Raw genomic sequence first — 21,598 nt, 5'->3', positions numbered from 1 at the left:
GAGCCCAAGCATCTCCTGTCCTTGCAGTTCCTGCTTTGCCTCTCCTTCCTCTGGCTCACACAAGGGGATGGGAACATACAAAGAAGGGAGGGGGCAAAGTGGGGGACATCCAGTAAATGGAGGGTCAGGCTGGGGGACATACAGTGAATTGAGGCAGTGATGGCCATTCAGAGAAGGGGGAGCAGGGGCAGGCTGGGGGACATACAGTGAATTGGGGGCAGAGTGGGGTACATAGTGAATGGGGGTCATACAGTGAATGGGAGTCAAACAGTGAAGGAGGGTCAGGCTTGGGGACATACAATGAATGGAGGCACTGATGGACATTAAGAGAAGGGGGCAGGCTGGGGGACAGAGTGAATGGGTGCAGAGTGGGGAACATACAGTGAATGGGGGACATACAGTGAAGGAGGGGCAAGCTGGGGGACATAGAGTGAATGGGGGCAGGCTGGGAGAAATACCGTGAAGGGGCAGGTTGGGGGACATAGAGTGAATGGGGGCAGAGTGGGGGACCATTCTGATGTGATTAACGATTCAAAGAATGTCAGGCTGAATGGTCGGCCCCCCACACATTTACACTTCACCAAATCTGTCCCTCGTCGCAAAAAGTTTGGACACCTCTGGACTAAATGAATAAGGACATATATATGTACATGACCTTCGTTGCTTCTTTCATGGGGTTTTCTATGACATTTGGGGGGAAATTTACTAAGATGAGAGTTCTATTTCACATGGGATGTTGCTATGGGCAACCAATCAGAATCTACTTATTTATTTAGCACCTTCTAAAAGAAAAACGATAATATCTGATCGGTTGCCCATTGCATCATCCCATGTGAAATAGAATTTCCATCTTAGTAATTTCCCCCCTTTGTGTTTTAGATTTGCCATATCTGACCAACTCTCCAGTTAATAAGTGTTCACTCTTGACATCTCACAATTATTTTGAAAGGGAATAACTTACCTTTGAACAAGTATCTACTGAGGAGCTAGTTAAACTTCAGAAGATTTGATTAAGTATGTCATATAGAAAATAGAAAAATATGGTTACTTTGTGCAACATTACAACGTATACCCCTAAAGCTGGATGTTTCAGCAAGTTAATGCACATGAAATGTCTTCAGCTTAATTAGAGAACTATTTTTCCTATCCTAAGAACTGCAGTTTTTACTTTTGTAGGCCCTGGTTTATATGGCTTTATAAGATTCACCTTAATCTGCAATGTCTTTTCTAAATGTTCAGCCCTCTTTTCCGCTATCTTAAGCTTCTTTAACTCTTCCGACTCTCTGGAAAAGCCCTTTGGGGACAGAGACCTTGAACGTTTCACAGGTTGCACCTGGAGAATAAAACAAGGACATGGTTGAAGGAGTTGAACATTGGATTATGAAAGACATGCAAAATTAAAGAACAAGTAATTGAGAATACTAATAATGAATTATAAAAAAAAATCCTGCCTGGAATACTGGAGAAATAACAAGCAGAATTACCACAGTGCTACCGCTAAAGGTTTCTCTGTGACTCGTTAATGAGAATATTCATTTACATTTACATTGTTTCTTTCAGAATAATGATGTCCCATTAGGGAAGACTAAAGGGTTATAGACTCAGGAATGTAAGAAACCTCATTACAAAGGAGGGGATAGAGGATGGTCTAATTGCTCTATAAGGGTCCAAGGTTACACTTGATAGGACAACCGGAAACAAGAGGGAAAGGATTTTTTTCCTTTGAAATAGTTTAACATACTGTGAAGAATAAGGAACAATATGCTTCAGGAATATAAATACAACAGACAGTGCATCTTATACAGTAATGACCATATGGTCATTAACTATAATGTTGCTAACTAGAGGCAGCGATATCGGTTTCCATTATATAAAGCATTGTATAACAACCTGGTAACATACATAAAAAGTAACAGCTAATAAACTAAAATCTATTGTCATGCATGAGTTTTCCTTCCTTACACACTGCTATATAAAAAAGCGATAAAATAATCACATGAAAACGATGCTGCTGATGTTTGGTGGAACCTTAAAAGTAAACTAATAGTACAATGACATAATAAATTACCAATTCAATTGAATAAAGGCCGATAAGATATTAGAGAATGGTGGTTAGTCATGTAATTTCAAATGGCTCAAAATGAACTGTCGGCAGAAGTGCAAGATGTTTCAAATGTATGCTATTTACCTTAGTACATAAGACACTTCCACAGTTCTAGGTATAAAAGGCAATAATAGCAACACTGTATTAACTACATTGACTCATTTTACTCAAATGGAATGAAAAATGTCTTCATAACCTTTCGGAAATAACCTCAAACACTGACAAATTTCAAGAAAATAAAACAGGGTTTGTCAATTTAACAAGTTTGAACAGTGGCAAATAGTTGTTGATTACAATTTCAGAATGGAGAATATTTAGTTAAAAAGCTTAACATGCATCACAGGCACAAAATACAATAGGATCAACAGACAGGCAGAGAGAAGCAGCTGCAGGTGCAAAAGAACTATACAGCAATGCTCATGGAGCCTTGCCAGACTAAACCACTGTACATAATACCCTTTTAGACTGTAATTCCTGGTCACTGAACACAGCTTTAAAGCTGTGTCACAGTGGCTTGAAACCCTGTTAACAACGCAGGATGGACCCGGGTTATTGCCTTCTGCTGGCGCACAGTTGTAGATGACAGCCCCTTTGATCAAACCCTCCCACAGCAGCACCTTTATACTCCCCTGTACACATCCCTGTAACCACCCCCAATGACTCCACAGCACCACCTTTATTTTAGGTTCCCCTGCCCCTATACCCCCCACCACAATTCAGCTCCTTCAGTCTTTTCTGGCTGTAGCTTAATGTTCCCACAAACAACTTGACAATTCTGCACTCATAGTTCCCGTGTGCATAATAAGGGTTCGCTATTTTTATTGTACAGTAAAGATCATGGAACTGCGCAAAAATAGTCACTGCTTGCACCTCTGAATTGCTAATTGTTTAGACGTCAGATTAAAAAATATGTGGGACTAAATGGTTGTGAATTAGGAGACTCTTCTCAAAAGTAACAAAATGACAAGTTTATATGTATGTGCCCTTTGTTAGAGAGTTTACTTTTCTATAGAAAACTAAATCAGGTATAAGACAGATCTTTATGTGATTACTATCTGCCATATTATTTAATACCTATATGGTGGATAAAATATCTGCAGATTTCACCACTGGAGCAACCCGGCATTTGTGATGATAGTCACTACAGCGGTACAGCAATAAGCCGGATTGCTGATGACAGAAAGGGGGCAGAGCGGCGGCACATCATCAGGGGTGGAGGCAGCAATTAGAGCAGACACTGCCTTCTCCCTATAGTGTGAACGGGACCCAAGTGGCTCGACCCGGGTTACTCATTCACAAAGCACAGCCGCCTGGCTCCGACCTGGGATTAACCCTTCTTTTAACCCAGGTCAGCATGTCGGGTTGCTTGACCTGGGTATTTTGAGAAAGCCATTTCACACCAAACGTGGACCCAGCAAGAACATTTGTGAAAGGGGTAGAACATTGGCGCTCCACCCGGCATAATGCAAGGCGGTGACATCAGCGGAGACGGTTCCTGAGCCAGCATTTGGAGATGATCATGTGCAAGTGCTGGAAAATCCACCAGCCGGGACCCCCGTGATTAGGGTGGCCAATCCCGGGATCGGGATCGGCGGGATCCCGGGATTTGGCCCCAAAATGTCCGGGATTTCAATCCCGGGATTGGAGTATCCAATCCCGGGATTTCGGGATTAGACTGCGCACGCGCAGTCTAATGCCGAGCAGCTTCTGAGCACCCGCTCAGAAGCTGCCCGGCTGTTCCCAACCCCGGCGTGCGGCCTGCGCAGCGTGACCTCTGACTGTCACGCTGCGCAGGTGACTGCTTCCGGCCGCACTGACCTCCCCGCAGCGTCCGCAGCGCTATGTGCCCCACTGCAGCCCGCCTATGTAAGGTAATCTGCGGGGCTGCAGCAGGCACCCCCCGCAGCGCTGCTCTGTCCGACCGCCCGCCCATGTCGATACCCGCCCGCCCTCCCGCCCATGTCGATACCCGCCCGCCCTCCCGCCCATGTCGATACCCGCCCGCCCACCCATGTCGATACCCGCCCGCCCGCCCATGTCGATACCCGCCCTCCCGCCCATGTCGATACCCGCCCGCCCCCCATGTCCATGCCCGCCCGCCCGACCATGTCCGTCCCCCCCCCCCCCCCCCCCGCCATGTTGAGTGGACAGGGCATGTTTTTCTTTTAGGGATGCCAATCCCGGGATCCCGAGAATCCCGGGATTGAGCATTTTTCAATCCCGAAATCCGGGATTGAAAAAATGCCCCGGGATTGGCATCCCTACCCGTGATGCCAACTGATACAATAGGAGTAAGCCCAGCACGGGGGAAAACTGCACCCAGCCTCCATCCGTGAGGTGAATGGATGTTTCACACAGGCATCCATTCACCTCCTCCCCGGGTCTGCCGATGTGTGCATAGTACAGCAGACAGCAGCAGCGGCTTTGTGCGCCCCCCACCCAACCTCAGGACTGACTGCAGGACGCTGCGGTCAGGAGGTATGGGCTTCCCTACTGATGTAATCAGGTTCCAGGTTACCTGTTTACACTGCCCTTGTACCCTGGTCTCATCCTCGTTCAACTCGGAACATTTCCCAGATTGAATTGCCGGGTCTTTGGACTGGGTTATTTTTCAGTCGACCCAGCAATATCCCGGAAAACGTGCTTTGTTTAAAAGGGGCATTAATGTGTCTTATAATATTGTCCATGTTTTTTGCATTAGGGTATTATTAAGTAATAATCTACAGTATGTGGCTGAGTGAGAGAAAGTATTTATCATTACATAAAAACATAAGCAGAAAATAATTCAAGTTGATTCTAAATACTTTGATTTGCCGCACAGCCATCATTTGCAAATAAATATTATAGTATACATAATATAGTTATGCCACATAAATAACCAAAGTAATACTATAAACTTTATTAAATAACAATCTTGTAAATGATACTACTTATGTGCAATAAACTATACAAGTATAATGCCATTGTTACTCATGTTAAAGGAAATCACAAAATGAACTAGAGAATTCAAAACTAACAAAATGTGCATAATTAAAAGAAAAATGTATCTTAAATTTAAAAAGCTTCATTAATAAGTGGGTTTAGTTATAAAAAAAAAAAAAGAGAGAGAAAGAAGCATCTGTTTACAACACAAGTAGGTAGCTTTGGAACAATAGTGTCACAGACAGATTGGGATTTACAAATGCAAATTGCCCTCATTACGCTAAACTCATTATAAAAAAGAGCATGCAGATGAACTACAGAAATCCTGGCCTGCCAATAGTAGTCCAAGCCAAAAGATGGTCACCTCGGGCCTACTATTCATTTTTGAGTGAGACACCAATTAAGTCTCTGCCTAGGAACATTTTGGCCTCTCCTTAGTGTAGCAACTAGGTGCAATCCGAGCAATGATTTTAAAATGGCATGTTGTTTATTGAAAAGTAGCATTAAATACTGACATAATTTTGTCAAAATGTAAAACATAATATATAAAGCTCTAAGAAGTATATCATTCATGTAATTCATGTATTGTACCTAAAAAAGAAAACAATGAATCTTAAAAAGACTACTACTTCATAATTTCATAAATATTGGGTGGAGCGAAATGTATGTAGATTTTAGGTGCAAAACTTTACATACTGTGGCAAACATATGACCCCCCCCCCCCCCCCCAATTAAATAATTGCTATGAGAGAGAGATAACACACTATGGGACTCAAGTCCCCTCATCCAGGCAGCTCCCAGGGGTCAGGTTTACATATGATACATTGTATGTGGTCATTTTTTGCATACAATGTATCAGAAGTGATCCTGCCAAGGACTACGGACTGCAACAAATATTCATGGCAGCCTGTAGGATCCGCGATTGTGATGTGCATGGGAATGTGTATGTGTCACTTTTTATGCAATCCGACACAGCAATGCGTTGGAATCATATAAAAAATGCCCATATCGCACCAGTGGATGGGGCCTTCACAGAGCTGGATATAAGATAAACAAGGACATGCAATCAATGCTGTTCCTTTTACTTTGTTGACATGATGCAGTACACAGTTCACAGGATAGTGGGAGCATGCATATCCTCGCACCTGCTATTCGTTTTACATCACGTTTTAGCATCACCATAACACTAATGTGCAGAGTAAAAGAAGAATGTTAAATATCTGCAGACTGGTATAGGACTAGAAACTATCCCAAATTGTGTGCAACATAGAAAAAGAGGTAACCACAACCTGGCACTGCTCCCTACTAATAAAGAATGTTTACAGAGTTGATCACTGTTCTGCGATTTTGTAATCTGTTAGATTATAGAAAGACTGTGCATGCGCGAGCCAAAGCAGCAACAAAATATGTGATAATATTTAATTGCAACCTAGTTGCAATTTGAGTGCAAGTGTGTGACATCAGCGCTGGCTCGGTCAGCTTGTATCTGTCGCAGAGTTGGGGCAGGGTCAGACTTACTCATATTTATATAGACTGGAAAAATCATTTGATGGTGAGTGACTAGCGTATGGATGTGTGACAGAAAAGCAAATTGCTAAATCTTTGCAATTTACTCTCAGATATACACAGGGTGGGTTTTCATTCTGTTTGTGAGGCAGCTAACCACTCGCAGTCAGCTGCAAATTTGCAGATAAGCAAATGGGTCTGAATCAGGCCCAATATGCGATGCATGAGAATGGGTTCATAAAGTCTTAAATGCTAGTAACGTTCTATGTAAATCAGTCTACATATGTCTTCAAGACAATGCACTACCATGGATTTTCTTTCTCCAACTCAGTTTCCAGGAAGAACCAACATAGTATACAGAGTTGGTTTAAGAGAGGAGTGGTCAGAGTCAACTGTGCATGGACCTGCTTCTGGAAACATGGTGCCAGTACCTTATTCCCAAGGACATCTACACTGCACAAGCATAAATCACTGTTAAAGCCCACAGCAGCCATTTCTCAGGTGATTTCTGCAACCAGCATTGGGTTAACGGAGCAGTAAGTATAATTAAATGAGTGCAGGGTGTGTGGTGTGTAAGCAGCGCTGGATCCAGGGGCCAGTGTGCATCAGACACATGGCACCCATTATAGAAAAGCAATGACGCAAAGGCAATGATGTTGGAACCGAGAAGTAAAAACAAGTGTGAAATAAAGTGCAAATTATAGTCTGGAAAAAAAAATAGGATTTTGGGTACCTACCGGTAAATCCTTTTCTCGTAGTCCATATGGGATACTGGGCTTCACTACTATGGGGATTGAGACCTCCGCAGGAGAGACAGGCACATAAAAGAACTTTCAGTGTGGGTGCACTGGCTCCTCCCCTCAATCTCCCTCCACTAGTCAGTTAATGCAAAAACTGTGCCGAAGGAGAGCATGTGAGGAGTATGTGATAATGTATTGTGGTGAGATTCATCCAGCACACCCAAACGAACAAAAAACATATAAAAGAGGTGAATCCTAACAACTTAAGAGGACACCTGTAACTAGAACAATCTATAGTCATATTTATCCTATAGAAAACAAGGCAATAAGCCTAACCATAAAGTAAGTCTGACAGCAGAAAAAGCCGCACTGAGGCGGGCTCCCAGTATCCCATATGGACTACGAGAAAAGGATTTACCGGTAGGTACCCAAAATCCTATTTTCTCTACCGTCCAATGGGATACTGGGCTTCACTACTATGGGGAGGTCCCAAAGCTACCAGAACGGGTGGGAACGTGCGGATTCTGCTGTAGAACCGCATTCCCGAACTGGGAATCCTCCCTGGCCAGGGTGTCAAACTTGTAGAACTTCACAAATGTGTGTTGCCCTGACCAAGTTGCGGCCCTGCATAGCTGCATTGCCGACACCCCTCGAGCAGCCGCCCAAGAGGTACCTACAGACCTGGTTGAATGAGCCTTTACTGAAAAAGGAAGCGACAAACCAGCTGATGCATAAGCCTGCTGGATAGTACATCTTATCCACCTGGCAATGGTGCGCGTTGAAGCAGGTAAACCCTTCTTCTGCGCATCATAAAGCACAAACAGGCTGTCCGTCTTACGGATCCTAGCTGTGCGCTTGACATACCCCTTAAGGGTGAGGACCACATCCAAGGTATCTGGTATATCTGGGTGTGTCGCGCTAGAAGGAACCACAATAGGTTGGTTTAGGTGGAACCCTGACACCACCTTTGGAAGGAATTGTGGTCTAGTCCTGAGTTCCGCCCTATCGTTGTGGAACACAAGGTAAGGGCTCCGACAAGATAAGGCCCCGAGCTCGGACACCCTCCTGGCCGAAGCTAGAGCCAGCAAAACAACAGTTTTCCAAGTGAGGAGTCGCAGCTCAGACTCTTCCAATGGAACAAACCGGGCTGATTTTTAGAAAGTAAGAACTACTTCCAAATCCCATGGTGCAGTGGGAGGCACAAAGGGGGGCTGAATCCTCAGCACCCCCTGTAAGAAGGTTTGCACTTCCGGCAAGGCCGCAATCTTTTTCTGAAAAAACACAGAAAGTGCAGAGATTTGGACCTTTAAGGAACCCAATCTGAGTCCCTTATCCAGGCCAGCCTGAAGGAAACGTAGCAGACTGTTTAATCGAAAACTGGCCGGAGGCAAGTCATTCTTCTCACACCAGGCAATATATCTGCGCCATATTACATGATAATGAGCAGCCGTCACCGGCTTCCTGGCTTTTATCATTGTAGTGACGACAGAGGGATGGAGACCCTTGTGGACTAAGATCTGCCGCTCAACCTCCAGGCCGTTAAACGTAGCCGCTGTAAGTCCTGGAAGACGAACGGGCCCTGGAGGAGCAGGTCTTCTCTTAGGGGCAGACGCCACGGGTCTTCCACTAGCATGGCCTGAATGTCCCCGTACCAGGCCCTTCTTGGCCAGTCTGGTGCCACCAGTATGGCCTCCGTCCCCTGATGCCGGAGCCGCTTTAGCACCCGAGCCAACAATGGGAGAGGTGGGAAGAGGTACACCAATTGGAAATCCCAGGTCCAGGTGAGAGCGTCCACCGCTATCGCCCCTGGGTCTCTGGTCCGTGCACAGTACATTGCTACCTTGTGGTTCAATCGTGAAGCCATCAGGTCGATCTGAGGGAGCCCCCACAGATCCACTATGGCATTGAACACTTGAGTGTGAAGGCCCCACTCTCCCGGGTGAAGATCGTGACGACTCAGGAAGTCCGCCTCCCAATTGTCGACCCCCGGGATAAAAATGGCAGACAGGGCCTGGACATTCTGTTCCGCCCAGGACAGAATTTTTGACGCTTCTCTCATGCAAGGCATGCTCTTGGTACCACCCTGCCGATTTATATAGGCCACAGTGGTGGCATTGTCCGACTGGACCTGGATCGCCTTTCCCTGTAACAATGGAGCTGCCTGTAACAGGGCATAGTAGACCGCCCTCAACTCCAGCTTGTTGATATGAAGGCCTGACTCCAGTGGAGACCATCGACCCTGTAGGCGGACTCCCTGTGTCACAGCTCCCCAGCCCCTCAGGCTGGCGTCCGTGGTTACCAGAATCCAGTCCTGGATCTGGAACCGTCTGCCTGCCAACAAATTGGATGAATCTAGCCACCACTGTAGCGAGATCCTGGTTCTTGTTGCAAAGCCAATCCTTCTGCGCATCTGCAGGGGGGAGCCGGACCATTTTGTCAGAATATCCAATTGAAAGGTCCTGGAATGGAAGCGGCCAAATTGTATTGCTTCGAATGAAGCCACCATCTTGCCTAGAAGCCGGAGGCAAAGATGGATCTGTACCAGAGGTGACTGTAGGACCTCCCTGACCAGCTGTTGTATTGCAGTGACCTTTTCCATTGGCAGAAAAACTTTTTGTTCTGATGTATCCAGGATCATGCCCAAGAAAACCATCCTCTGGGTTGGAACCAGCGATGATTTGGGCATGTTTAGGATCCACCCGTGGTCTCTTAGAACCTGTATGGACAGATTGAGAGCACTGCTTAAAGCCTCCGCCGACCCTGCTTTTATTAGCAGGTCGTCCAGGTATGGCACTACATTCACCCTTCGGAGCCTGAGTAGTGACATCATTTCCGCCATTACCTTTGTGAAAACCCGCGGGGCTGTCGACAGGCCGAAAGGTAACGCCCGGAATTGGTAATGGTCGTTCCCCAAGGCAAACCTGAGATAGATTTGGTGTGGGGGCCAGATAGGAATGTGTAGATAGGCGTCCTTGACGTCTATAGAGGCCAGGAACTCCCCTCTTTCTAGGCTGGCGATCACAGAGCGCAAGGACTCCATCCTGAACTTGAACACGCGCAGGAAGGGGTTCAGTGACTTTAGATTCAGGATGGGTCTTACTGAGCCGTCTGGCTTCGGTACCAGGAATAAGTTGGAATAATATCCCTGGCCCTGCTCCGTGACTGGCACCGGTACAATTACCCGAGACTGAAGCAGCCTGGTAATGGCCCCCTGAAGGAGCACCTGATCTTCCTGGGATGCTGGAAGTGCCGACCTGAAGTATCGTCTGGGAGGGGGTTTGTCGAATTCCAGCTTGTAACCTAGAGAAATGAGACCTCTGGCCCAGGTATCCAGACCCGAGGCGTCCCACACATGGCTGAAATGCAACAATCGCGCTCCCACCGCGAGAGAGTCTCGTGGCGGGAAAACCCCGTCATGCTGCAGGCTTAGAGGAAGTCGCGGCATTTGGACGGTCCTGGGTGTTGGAGGTGTTAGGCTTCCTAAACTTGCCTCTCGTGCCCCTGCTGGCATTGGAGGCGCCCCTAGCCTTGGGGCGAAACCTGTTCCCACGAAAGGACTGCTGGGAAGCACCTGTGAAGGTACGCTTTGCAACCGTGGGGGCTGATGGAAGGAAGGTAGATTTTCCTGCCGTGGCTTTGGAAATCCAACCGTCTAATTCACTGCCAAACAGCCATTCTCTTGTAAAGGGAATACCCTCCACACTCTTCTTTGAGTCTACATCTGCAGACCACTGCCGCAGCCACAAGGCCCGTCTGGCTGACACCGCCATGGCTGAATTGCGCGCGTTAATTGCGCCCAATTCCTTTTGTGCCTCGCACAGGATTTTTGCGGTATCCTGAATGTGACGCAGGCTGTCCCCTATCTGGGCCACAGTCATGTCACCCAACAAGCCTTCCTGAATCTGGGTTGACCAGGTATGAATAGCCTTGGCCATCCAGCAGCTGGCTAAAACTGGACGCTGGGATGCCCCACTAGCCGTATATATGGACTTGAGGGTAGCTTCCAGCCTTCTGTCCGCCCCGTCCTTAAGGGTGGATACCCCTGGGACTGGTAACAACACCTTCTTAGAAAGGCGGGAAACAGAGGAGTCCACTACCGGTGGCTCCTCCCATTTCTTTCTGCCCAAAGGTTCAAAAGGATATGCATTTGTGAACCTTTTTGAAAGAGTAAACCTCTTATCAGGGTTTTGCCATGCAGCCCTGAAAGCAGTTTCTAACTCTGCCTGCTCAGGGAAGTACACTGGCTGTTTCTTCTGAGTCATGAAGAAAGGATCTCCTTCTGTGGATGCCTCTACAGGGAGATCTAAAACATCCCTAATGGCCCTGATAAGGGGCTCGGGACCATGTACTGCCGTCTCAGGAGCTGGTTCCTGCAGACCCTGCTCCTCACCCTCCTCCAATATGTCCTCATCGTCCTCATCTGTGTCAGGATCCATAGCAGTTGCCTGCCTCTTTTGAGGCTGTGCGGGCGGGGGAGGTACATTTTGGGTATGAAGAATATCCACCCTGGCAGATAACATGGACAATTCCCTCTGAACCCTCTGCGTTTGCTGAGTGTTAGTGGAAAGCTGTGAAGCCACAGAGTCCAACAAGGTCTTTATGTTGGAGGCCCACGCAGGCTCCTGCTCGTCTGCCTGCGATTGCCCCGCAAGCTGTGGGGGAACCCCACTGATCTGGGTGTCAGCACTACTGGGCTGTGGTGACATACAAGCCTCACAAGTAACCTGGGACTGTGACTTGGGCACAAACTTGGTGCTACACACCATACAAGTGAACTTTTTCACCATGATGAGATAGTACTACAATGTCTGTAGTAACAAACACAACCCCCACGCAGTCACACACGTGCACACACTGCTGGATGTGTTTCCTCTGAGTGAAAAACAGACTATGTGCTTGCTTTATGCTGTGTCTGTAACTAAACAGTGGGGAAAAACAGAGCAATTGGGGAGCCAAGTGCACCCTTAACCTGAACTCACAGATCTGGGTGAGCTGGTAACGCTAAACACAGTGATATATAAACAACACAGTGTCTGACTAAGCTAGATAGCGCAGCAGCGCTAAATCGCTATAAAAACCTGCTGTCTCTGCCGTGCTGCAAGTACCCGGATCCACCACGCCAGTGAGGAGCCCTGTAATGGAGTCTGGCAGCGTGTGAAGAAGCAGGAAGTGACAGCGCGCGCCCAGCAGAGCTTGGTCCCGCTCTGAGTGAAGCCCCGCCCCCTTACACGGAGCTGGCGCTTACATATAATTATACTGACATTATTAAAGGTGTAAAATATATATATCATACATTATACCCTGAGGGGTGTCCCTGGTGGTCCAGCGGCAGCACCCCTATGCCAGTTATCAGACACGGTGTTCACGCGGTCCCTGCTGGAGAGCCGCCATTACTAGCCGTCGTCTTGCCGCACCAGAAATGGCTGCGGGGACCCCTTGTGGGACCCCCAGCCTGTACTCACCACCGATGTCTTCAGACCTGTCAGGGGTGTGCGGCGGCTAGGGGACTTGCTCGCTACAGCGCAATGCTGTGCGGTGACAAGTCCCACGCAGGACTGGATTGTCCTGTAGCAGGGTCAGCTCTGCACCTGAAGAGGTCGGGGACTGACCCTTCCCCTGACACCCACGAAGCAGGACAGCTGTGTGGTCACTACAGCGCCCCAAAATAACAAACTTGAAAATAAATGTGGAAAAAACTCTGGAGCATCCAGAAGCACTGCCTCTCCTGAGGCACATTTTTCAAAACTGACTAGTGGAGGGAGATTGAGGGGAGGAGCCAGTGCACCCACACTGAAAGTTCTTTTATGTGCCTGTCTCTCCTGCGGAGGTCTCAATCCCCATAGTAGTGAAGCCCAGTATCCCATTGGACGGTAGAGAAAAAAACTAAATCAAATACACATAATTTTAATACAATAAATAAAATCCTTGAAAAAATATGCCAGTATTGGCTTGCTAACAGACAGTTTGGAAAATTGCCTTACTTCAATCTCTTTACAGCATGGGTGTCAAACACAAGGCCCGCGGGCCAAATCCGGCCCGACAGACCTCGTCATGTGGCTCGCGCAGCCGCCGCCAGCCTTCACCTTTTATTCTCTTTTTTGAGAGGTTTTTTTTTTGCACTGCCGGCCGCCATGTTCCTGTGGTCTTTTAAGATGTCTGTGGCCACAGGAACATGGCCGCCGGCCTAAACGGCTACGTGGAGGAGGGCCCGGCAGCCTGTTCCCTCTTATCGAGGCAGTGGCAGACGCTGGGTGGGGACGTCATGACGATGACGCCTCCCACCCACGCGTCTGCAGAGAGGAAGGAAGGCAGGCCGAGTCGGGGGGCCGCAGCAGGACAGGCCGCAGCGCAGAGAGTGGAATTGAAATTACTGGAGCAGCAGCAGCAGTAAAGGAGCCTGAGGGATAAAATACAGTAAGTTACATAAAAAAACAATATATCTGGTGGTGGTGTCATGACATTACTTTTATATTATACAGGGGGAGCAGCCTGTGGTGTCATTATTATTGTACAGGGGGAGCAGCCTGTGGTGTCATGGCATTATGCCATGACACCACAGGCTGCTCCCCCTGTATAATAATAATGCCATGACACCACAGGCTGCTCCCCCTGTATAATATAAAAGTAATGCCATGACACCACAGGCTGCTCCCTCTGTATAATAATAATGCAATGACACCACAGGCTGCTCGCCCTGTATAATAATTTGTGTCATGGCATTACTATTGTTATATTATACAGCGGGAGCAGCCTGTGCTGTCATTGCATTATTATTATACAGCGGGAGCAGCCTGTGGTGTCATTGCATTATTATTATACAGCGGGAGCAGCCTGTGGTGTCATTGCATTATTATTATACAGCGGGAGCAGCCTGTGGTGTCATTGCATTATTATTATACAGCGGCCCTTTGAGGGTGACCAAACTGCTGATGCGGCCCCCGATGAATTTGAGTTTGACACCCCTGCTTTACAGTATAGAAAGGACTGGACAGCTGGACAACATGGGCTCAATGTGGTCACTCCCTACAATACATTTCAACTACAGTGGTCTTTATCAATGTAGGATATAGAACAACAACTGATGGAGAGAATTTGATGAAAAGCAGGCAATTTCTCCTTCCTGTCCCCAATATTTGTTTAGAATAAGTATCAAATCAATATAGAAAAAAAATACATAGTGTAGATTGTTATAGACAACATTCATCATGCGTGAAAATACATGAATGGAAGGGATTATTCCATCACATGGGACGGTGGGTTTTATTACAGCCCAAAATCTAGGTATTTGTAGGATAGGTCTTCAAAATGAAAATAAAAATATATACTGTACAGTATGGTGCATAAAAACATTATGCTAGTTAAATATCTGTTTTGATCATAGATGCCCTTTTCCATCATACAGAGGATTTTGGTTCAGAGGATACTAAAATCTGATTCTGGTATTAGCCCACCCTTGGCTTATTTTGGATAGCTGTGAATTTTTATGTACAGGTGTGTCATAAAAACCTAGATTTAATACACCTTGCTATGCGAGTGAGCCATGCCGAGCATTTTATTTTTTCACGCAACTGCACTCTGCCTGAGTCTGAAGCTACAAAGCACAATTCTTTTTTATTATGGACTCACTTTACTGCTAGATTTTTTTTTTTTTTTGGGGGGGGGGGGCATGGGTCATTGGCTCGACCACCCACAGTCGACATGCATCGAGTTGATCACTAAAGGTCGATATGACTTAGGTCAACAAGGATGGGAGGTCAACACAAGTATTATCTCGACAATGGCTAGGTTGACAGTCAACATGGGTTTTTAATTTTTTTTTTCCCGAATGGCAACATGGACACCATATTGGTGTACTGCTGCGCTCGCCAGGCTTCGGGTACTATTCTATTTCCCCTCTGATGATCCCTAGTGATGATCAGAGGTAGGTAGGGAATGTCATGGTTTCTAGGTACCTTTTCTGAACCCCACGAGTGGCAGAGACCAATTAATAAAATGTCATAAAATTGTCTTGAAGAAAAAAAAAAAGAGTAGAAAAAACAATTATGTATCAGAAATATGAAGCAAAAATAGTTTTAAATAGTTTCCCAACAATTTTACTGATTCATTAATGTATTTTCATGTCATCTGTGATTTAATGTAAACTGACAACTAGATGTCAGGGGCAAAAGTTTTACTTTACCCATCTTGGCCTAACTGCAAAGTCGAAAGAAATACAGGGCAAATGTTCACACAAGTGTATAGAGAGATTTAGCAGCTACAGAGCAGGTTCTTTTTAAAATGTTATAATCACAGCATGTAACAAAACATAACAAGCCTTTGGCAAATGGTTTAATCATTCTTTCAAGCAGTTGCAAAAATTATAAGGAAGATTATTAAAAAAAAAGTTAGTTCCTGAAATCCTAGTGGGAAAAGCATTTTTATTCGAATAACCTCAATTTGACACAAATGCACCAGACAATAAAAGGCTTCGTACCTCATACGTTCTCCCAGCCCTCAGGATGCTGTTCTCAAGTGCATCACTTCTACAATTATTTACTTGAGTTAACTTGAGATTCGCTGCTTTAAGTTTGTCCTGTAGAAATGTTATTTCCGATTTCTGCGAAGCTATTATGAGTTCCAGTTCTACCAGAGATGGATGTTCCAAGTTCTACAGTAATTAAAATCAAAATGATAGAGGAAATTAGATTACACAATTAATAGATCATACACATTTCTGGAAAGAGTCATTATTCCCAATATATTTCAGAACCTGAGGCCAATAATGTTTTCTGCAGTCCCTTTCTTCAAATTAAATACTTTGAACTGCATTTAAAGTGTTTTGCATATCATTCATAAGAAATTTATAACAAGTTCCAAGAACCTGCCCGTATCTTTTAAACACCGCTCAACATTATTTTTTTAAATCGCATTGCATCAAGTTCAAATTTCACCATGTTAAGATTTCCTTGGGATGCAATGCGTTCTCTTGCGCAGGTAATATCGCAAGCCATAATTGTATGCGCATGCATGCTATTGTACTATAGATGGAGACGCGGCTGTTCATCCCACCGAAAAAGGGAACGCGTGTCCTATTGTCCCGAATGGGGTGTGCGAGCATCTCACATGTATACGCATCCCATGCACGCCAGGGCGGAATGATCTGGCGCACCGGTAGGATGAACAACCGCGGCTCCATCTGTTTATACTATTATAGAATAGTCAAAATCCAGTGTTGGTAGTGGCCTCTCTCAGGGCGAGATGTACTAAGCTATGAAGAGTGATAAAATGGAGAGTGATACACCATCAGCTCCTACCGGTCATCTTTCAAAGACAGCCTGTGACATGGCAGATAGGAGCTGATTGGCTGATGGTTTATCACTCTCCATTTTATCACTTTTCAAGCTTAGTATATCTGGCCCTCAGAGTGTTACAAAACAAAAATGTTCTGGAATGGTTTGAGGAATAAAAGTGTTTAAGCCACTAACTTGCCCTTCAAATTCCCGAGATCTCAATCTCAAAGTGAGATGTACTAGAAAAACAAAGTTTTAAAGGACTTAAAAGAATCTGCCTTTTCTTTTCAGTGCTAGGTACCTCCGGACCCCTCAACTCACTGAATTTAAAAACATCTAGAACATCTAGAACACTACTTGTTATACTGGTGAGCCTATTGATTAAGGCAGCTTATATTTCTGTACAATAATACCGGATAATCAGAAGTGCAGGTGTTTTGAATATTTTATAGTTACAGTTTATTTGGTACTTCCTCATCTTTGCGGCCACAGTTTATGCTACGGAACTTGTGTAACCCGCACCACTCTGGGTCCATGCCACCCTCCTGTGTCCACACCACCATCTATTACCTTTAGTAAAGTAGTGGCGAGCGAAACGGAGCGAGACACGGAGCCCGTAGCGATGCAAACCTGCAAGGGAAGAATGGTGCTATTCTGAAAGCGGCTAACGTAACTGGCATAAACTGTGGCCACAAAGATGAGTTTGTAATCCTTATCTTTAATCCTGTGGTATATGTATGATTAAGTTTGTGTTTTTGGTCATTTGGAGACTGGCATACCTCTTTTTTGGTGACTGCTGTTCATTTGCAGGGGTGGGCCATATGTGGCCCTCCAGATGTTGTCAAACTACACATCCCATCATGCCCTGCAACCATTTTAGTATGTCTAATTAGCATAAATGTGACTGGACATGCTGGGATGTGTAGTCCTACAACAGCTGGAGGGCCATATTTTCATGTGTCTGACTACAGTCTGAGCACATTGCTGTTCCTAAATTTCATCTCCTAAGTAACCTGTCTATACATGTAATCATGTTATTAAGGACAGACATGTAACAGGGTCTGTGCCATGATGTGAGGAGGGGAAAATTGGCATCAGAAAGCCAGATACTATGGAGTTATTCAAATAAGTGCAGTTTTTTCAACTAGTTAGTTAAAAAAACTGCACTTTCGATGGTTTTTCGGTAAAATTTACCTACTCACTACTCACCAATCCACTTGTTTTCAGTGAAATTAAGGGCATTTTTTCCTATTTTTTAGTCTAAAAGTGAATTGGCAATTGCAAATAAAGATGTAAAATGCCTGCAACTAAATACAAAAATATTTTTTTCTGGCTAATTGAATACCCCCTAAAGACCACAAGAATGCACAAACTACTGTGATACTAAATTCATATATCAAACTTGTTTTGAAGTGTATATTAACACATACTTGGATATGCATGTTTTTATAATGGATTTATAAGTAAGGCATGGGAATATAAAACATCATAATCAAATTAAGCAGCTAAAAGAAAGGGATGCCAAAAACACAAAACAAAACATAAAAGCTGCACGAGAGACTGATGACAAAATAGAACCTCCAAAACCAATGCTCTTTTGCTTTTTCCTTTTTTTCACACATTCTTCCATATTTACAGTGTATTTCCAATTACCGGTATATAGCTATAGTTTTATGCATCATAAAGCAAATAACTGCTGATCTACTGTACATATAGATACACTATATAACATATATTGACAAAGCTAAAAATATATGTATACAGAGTACATATAGAGCTAGGTTAAAATGGCACCATGCCTATAAATATGCTCACTGGCAGGACTGTAATGCTGCAAGTAATGTATATGTCACGTACACTAGATGGCCATAACCTTACACCTTAGAACCTTAATTCTAGGTCTTCAAACATGCCTCTTTTGGAGCCAATTAAGCTGTGATCTAAACGTTACACAGTAAGGTTACAAGGGAAAGGGTCACTAATGTCAGGATTCACCAATCGTCTTAGACTCCTCTTGCAGTGATACTCCTAAGCGCAGAACACTGATGTCACCTATAAAAATAGTAGAGCTGGCTACAAGCATAAAGAAGACTTCCTGAGTATTCGCTCTATACAGTACAATCTCAATCATGCTCAAACAAATTCACTAAAGTGTGGTTTTCAATCTGCTAACTATGCATTCCATAATAGCTTGTAATTATTAAAAACTGACAAGAAAGCTACGCCACCTGTGTTTATGTGAAGCCAGGTAATGAAAAAACAACAACACTGTCATCACCTCTCAATTCCTGATTGCATTATCAAAACTGTAGCAGAGTTTGGCATCTGGGTGTGACCTTGTTAACTGCTAGGGTAATTAAGTTTATTCAGTGGGGAAAAAGGATGATAAATTATTAGCAAGACGATTTTGTTCACATTTTATTAAATTGGCCTGTCAAAGGGTCGGCCAAATTACCAAGGGCCTCGTTTATTGGAGACCAGCCATATTGCCACATCTGTTACAATTATTTATAATTTCAGCAGTTGAAAACCAACCGAGTTAGGCATCCGCCATGTAAAGTAATTTACAAATTATCTGATGAGGGAGTGTTTTAGCTTTTCCCTCATTTCTAGCCAGCAGAAAGCCGCGCTGTAATTACAGAACACGATTAGGTTCTTTAGGGAACTTAACTTGCACTCATAGCCATAGTAAGATGCAGCAAGAACATATGGAGTAGCTTGTGCTTCAACTCCCTAAAGCTCGTGACCCGCCTGCCGCTGAGCCTTTCAGTTGAATTTGAATGAGAGTGCCATGGCTAATGTTCTACACATGCACCATTTATGCCACAAAACAAATCGGATCACTGTTAATTATGAAACAGCTATAATCAGGCCTTCACATCTGTGTAATGTGAGGCTCAGTAGGCTGTATTCCAGTAATATATGACTACCTTTGGGTCACAAATTGTGAGCCATATTGCTTCGGCTGTAGTTTACTAAAATCAAAGAAACTCCTCTGATACAAGACCAAAAAAAAAAGGATATTTTTATCCAGCTGTTTCTCCCTCCTTTTTTATTCCTAATTTACTCTTTCAGAACAAGAGCTTTTCTTTATCAGCTATTGACCAGGGTGGTTAAAGCATATGGCACCAGTTCATTAATAAATGCGAACACCAAGTGCTTTAATTTAATGAATCCGCTTGAGCCATAAAAGTCAGATTATGTTTATGCATGTCATCTCTACCGCCCCCCTTCTCCTCTCTATGTGGATGTGTGAAAAGAAAGTACAGTACCTGCATTTCTTGTCTATGCTTTTGGAGATAGACATATCCTCATCTAATAATATATTAGCCCATTTTGTGCTATCAGCTTGCAGGAAAGAGTAAAAAAAAAAAAATAGAAAATCATCCACCATTTCTTTTTCAATGCACTTACGATTTCATTAATTGAGGCTGTTGCAAACATTTATCTTTTAGAGAACACAACCTGGCAACTACATTCTCAAAAAGACTCCATTCAATGAAAAATCTTCCTTATAGGAAAAAAGCTAAATATGTTGCACCCAGATGGCAAAGCAGCTACAGTTTAATTAATCCACCTTAAGTCACTGAGTGTTCAGTATGGGTAATAACATTTTGAATAATTGCATGCAAAAAAGGTTTTGAATTTCATTAGCAAAACAAAGCTGAACCAATAGCAGGCAGGTAGGAAAAACAACCTGCTAATTACTTAGTTGTATGGCAGCAGTGTTTGTACATAGGTTGCAATGGCAGTTAAGAAATCCATTGTTATAAAATCTGTATATATACACACACATATACACAGATGGAGCCCCTGCCATCCTTGGCCGGGGCTCGTCAGATCCACCCCGCTGGCGAGTGCCGGCGGCAGGGGCTTCACTGAACTGGGACGTGCATGCGTCTCACATGCACGCGCGTCCCAGTCTCTCGGTGGGGACGCTGCATGTCCCTGCCCGTCTCCGCTTCAGGGTTAGGGGGGGGGCACTCTGGGCGGCGAGGGTAATGGCGGGGACCGGAGGCAGGCTCCGTTGCCCGGGGCGCACGAGCGTCTCGTGCGCATGCGCCCCCTGGTGGGGCTGGCGTTAGAAACGCCAGCCCTGCAAAGATGTAGCCAGCCCCATCTGTGTATATATACACATTATATATATATATATATATATATATACATACATACATACATAGATACACACATACTGTACATACACACACATATATATGTATAAATATATCAGAATCAACTTTATTGGCCAAATATACTCGCGTAAACTAGGATTTTTTTGCCGATTATGGTGCAGCTACAAGCAAGTGGAGTACAAGAGGGGATGAGACATTCAAGACATTTCAACTTTTTCACATACATACAGTGAGTGTTTTACGTTTCAGTGGTAAGCAAGCACAGTTGGACGTTACTATTTGCATTAGGTTGTCATAGATTGTTTAATTGGCGGATAGCTGTCGGAAAGAAGCTTCTTGCGGTTCTTGATGATTTGGCAGGGATCGACCTAAAGCGTCTGCTTGATGGGAGCATGTCAAATAGGTTGTGGCCAGGGTAAAGCTTCACCGCGCGCTTCTTTACCCTAGCTGAGTGCAGTTCCTGTACGGGGACTCGTGGGCCCCTCCATACTAAATTGTGATCGAGGAGCATAGGACTGATTCCACGATTGCCGTGTAGAAGATGCGCATTTGCACTTGTGGAATGTCAAATTTCTTGCGTTGTCTCAGGAAGAATAGTCGCTGCTGGGCCTTCTTGACGGTAGTGTTTATGTTGGGGCCCCATTTGAGGTTGTAGGATATTTTTGTTCCTACTGTAGGAACTTGAAGGTCTCGACCTGTGATACCTTGCTGTTGGAGATGACTAGTGGGGCCACAATGTACGGTTTCCTTCTGAAGTCTACCACCATTTCAACTGTCTTGGTGGGGTTCAGGTCAAGGTTGTTCATGGAGCACCATTTGGTTAGCCTCTCCACCTCTTCTGCGGTCTTGTTCCCTTCTTCAATTAGGCCAATGACTGTGGTGTCGTCTACAAATTTTATGATTTTTACTGGCTGCTCAGCCGAG

The 21,598-nt window shown here is 44.8% G+C and overlaps 1 protein-coding gene across 1 annotated transcript in view; it reads right to left on the bottom strand.

Moving 5' to 3' along the window:
* The window catches only part of CNTLN (centlein), a 309,550-nt gene that overhangs the window by 154,102 nt on the left and 133,850 nt on the right, over positions 1-21,598 (bottom strand). Inside the window, exons 10-11 of the mRNA XM_083184414.1 lie at positions 15,746-15,919; positions 1,208-1,333 (exon numbers count right to left, since the gene is read on the bottom strand). Coding sequence (XP_083040540.1) covers positions 1,208-1,333; positions 15,746-15,919 — 300 coding nt within the window. The remainder of the gene's footprint in view (positions 1-1,207; positions 1,334-15,745; positions 15,920-21,598) is intronic.

The sequence above is a fragment of the Crinia signifera genome, chromosome 1, assembly GCF_055691185.1.
Source record: "Crinia signifera chromosome 1, ASM5569118v1, whole genome shotgun sequence".
Taxonomy (NCBI): Eukaryota; Metazoa; Chordata; class Amphibia; order Anura; family Myobatrachidae; genus Crinia; species Crinia signifera.
Note: the sequence above shows the minus strand (reverse complement) of the source record. Positions and strands in the feature narration are given on the sequence as shown.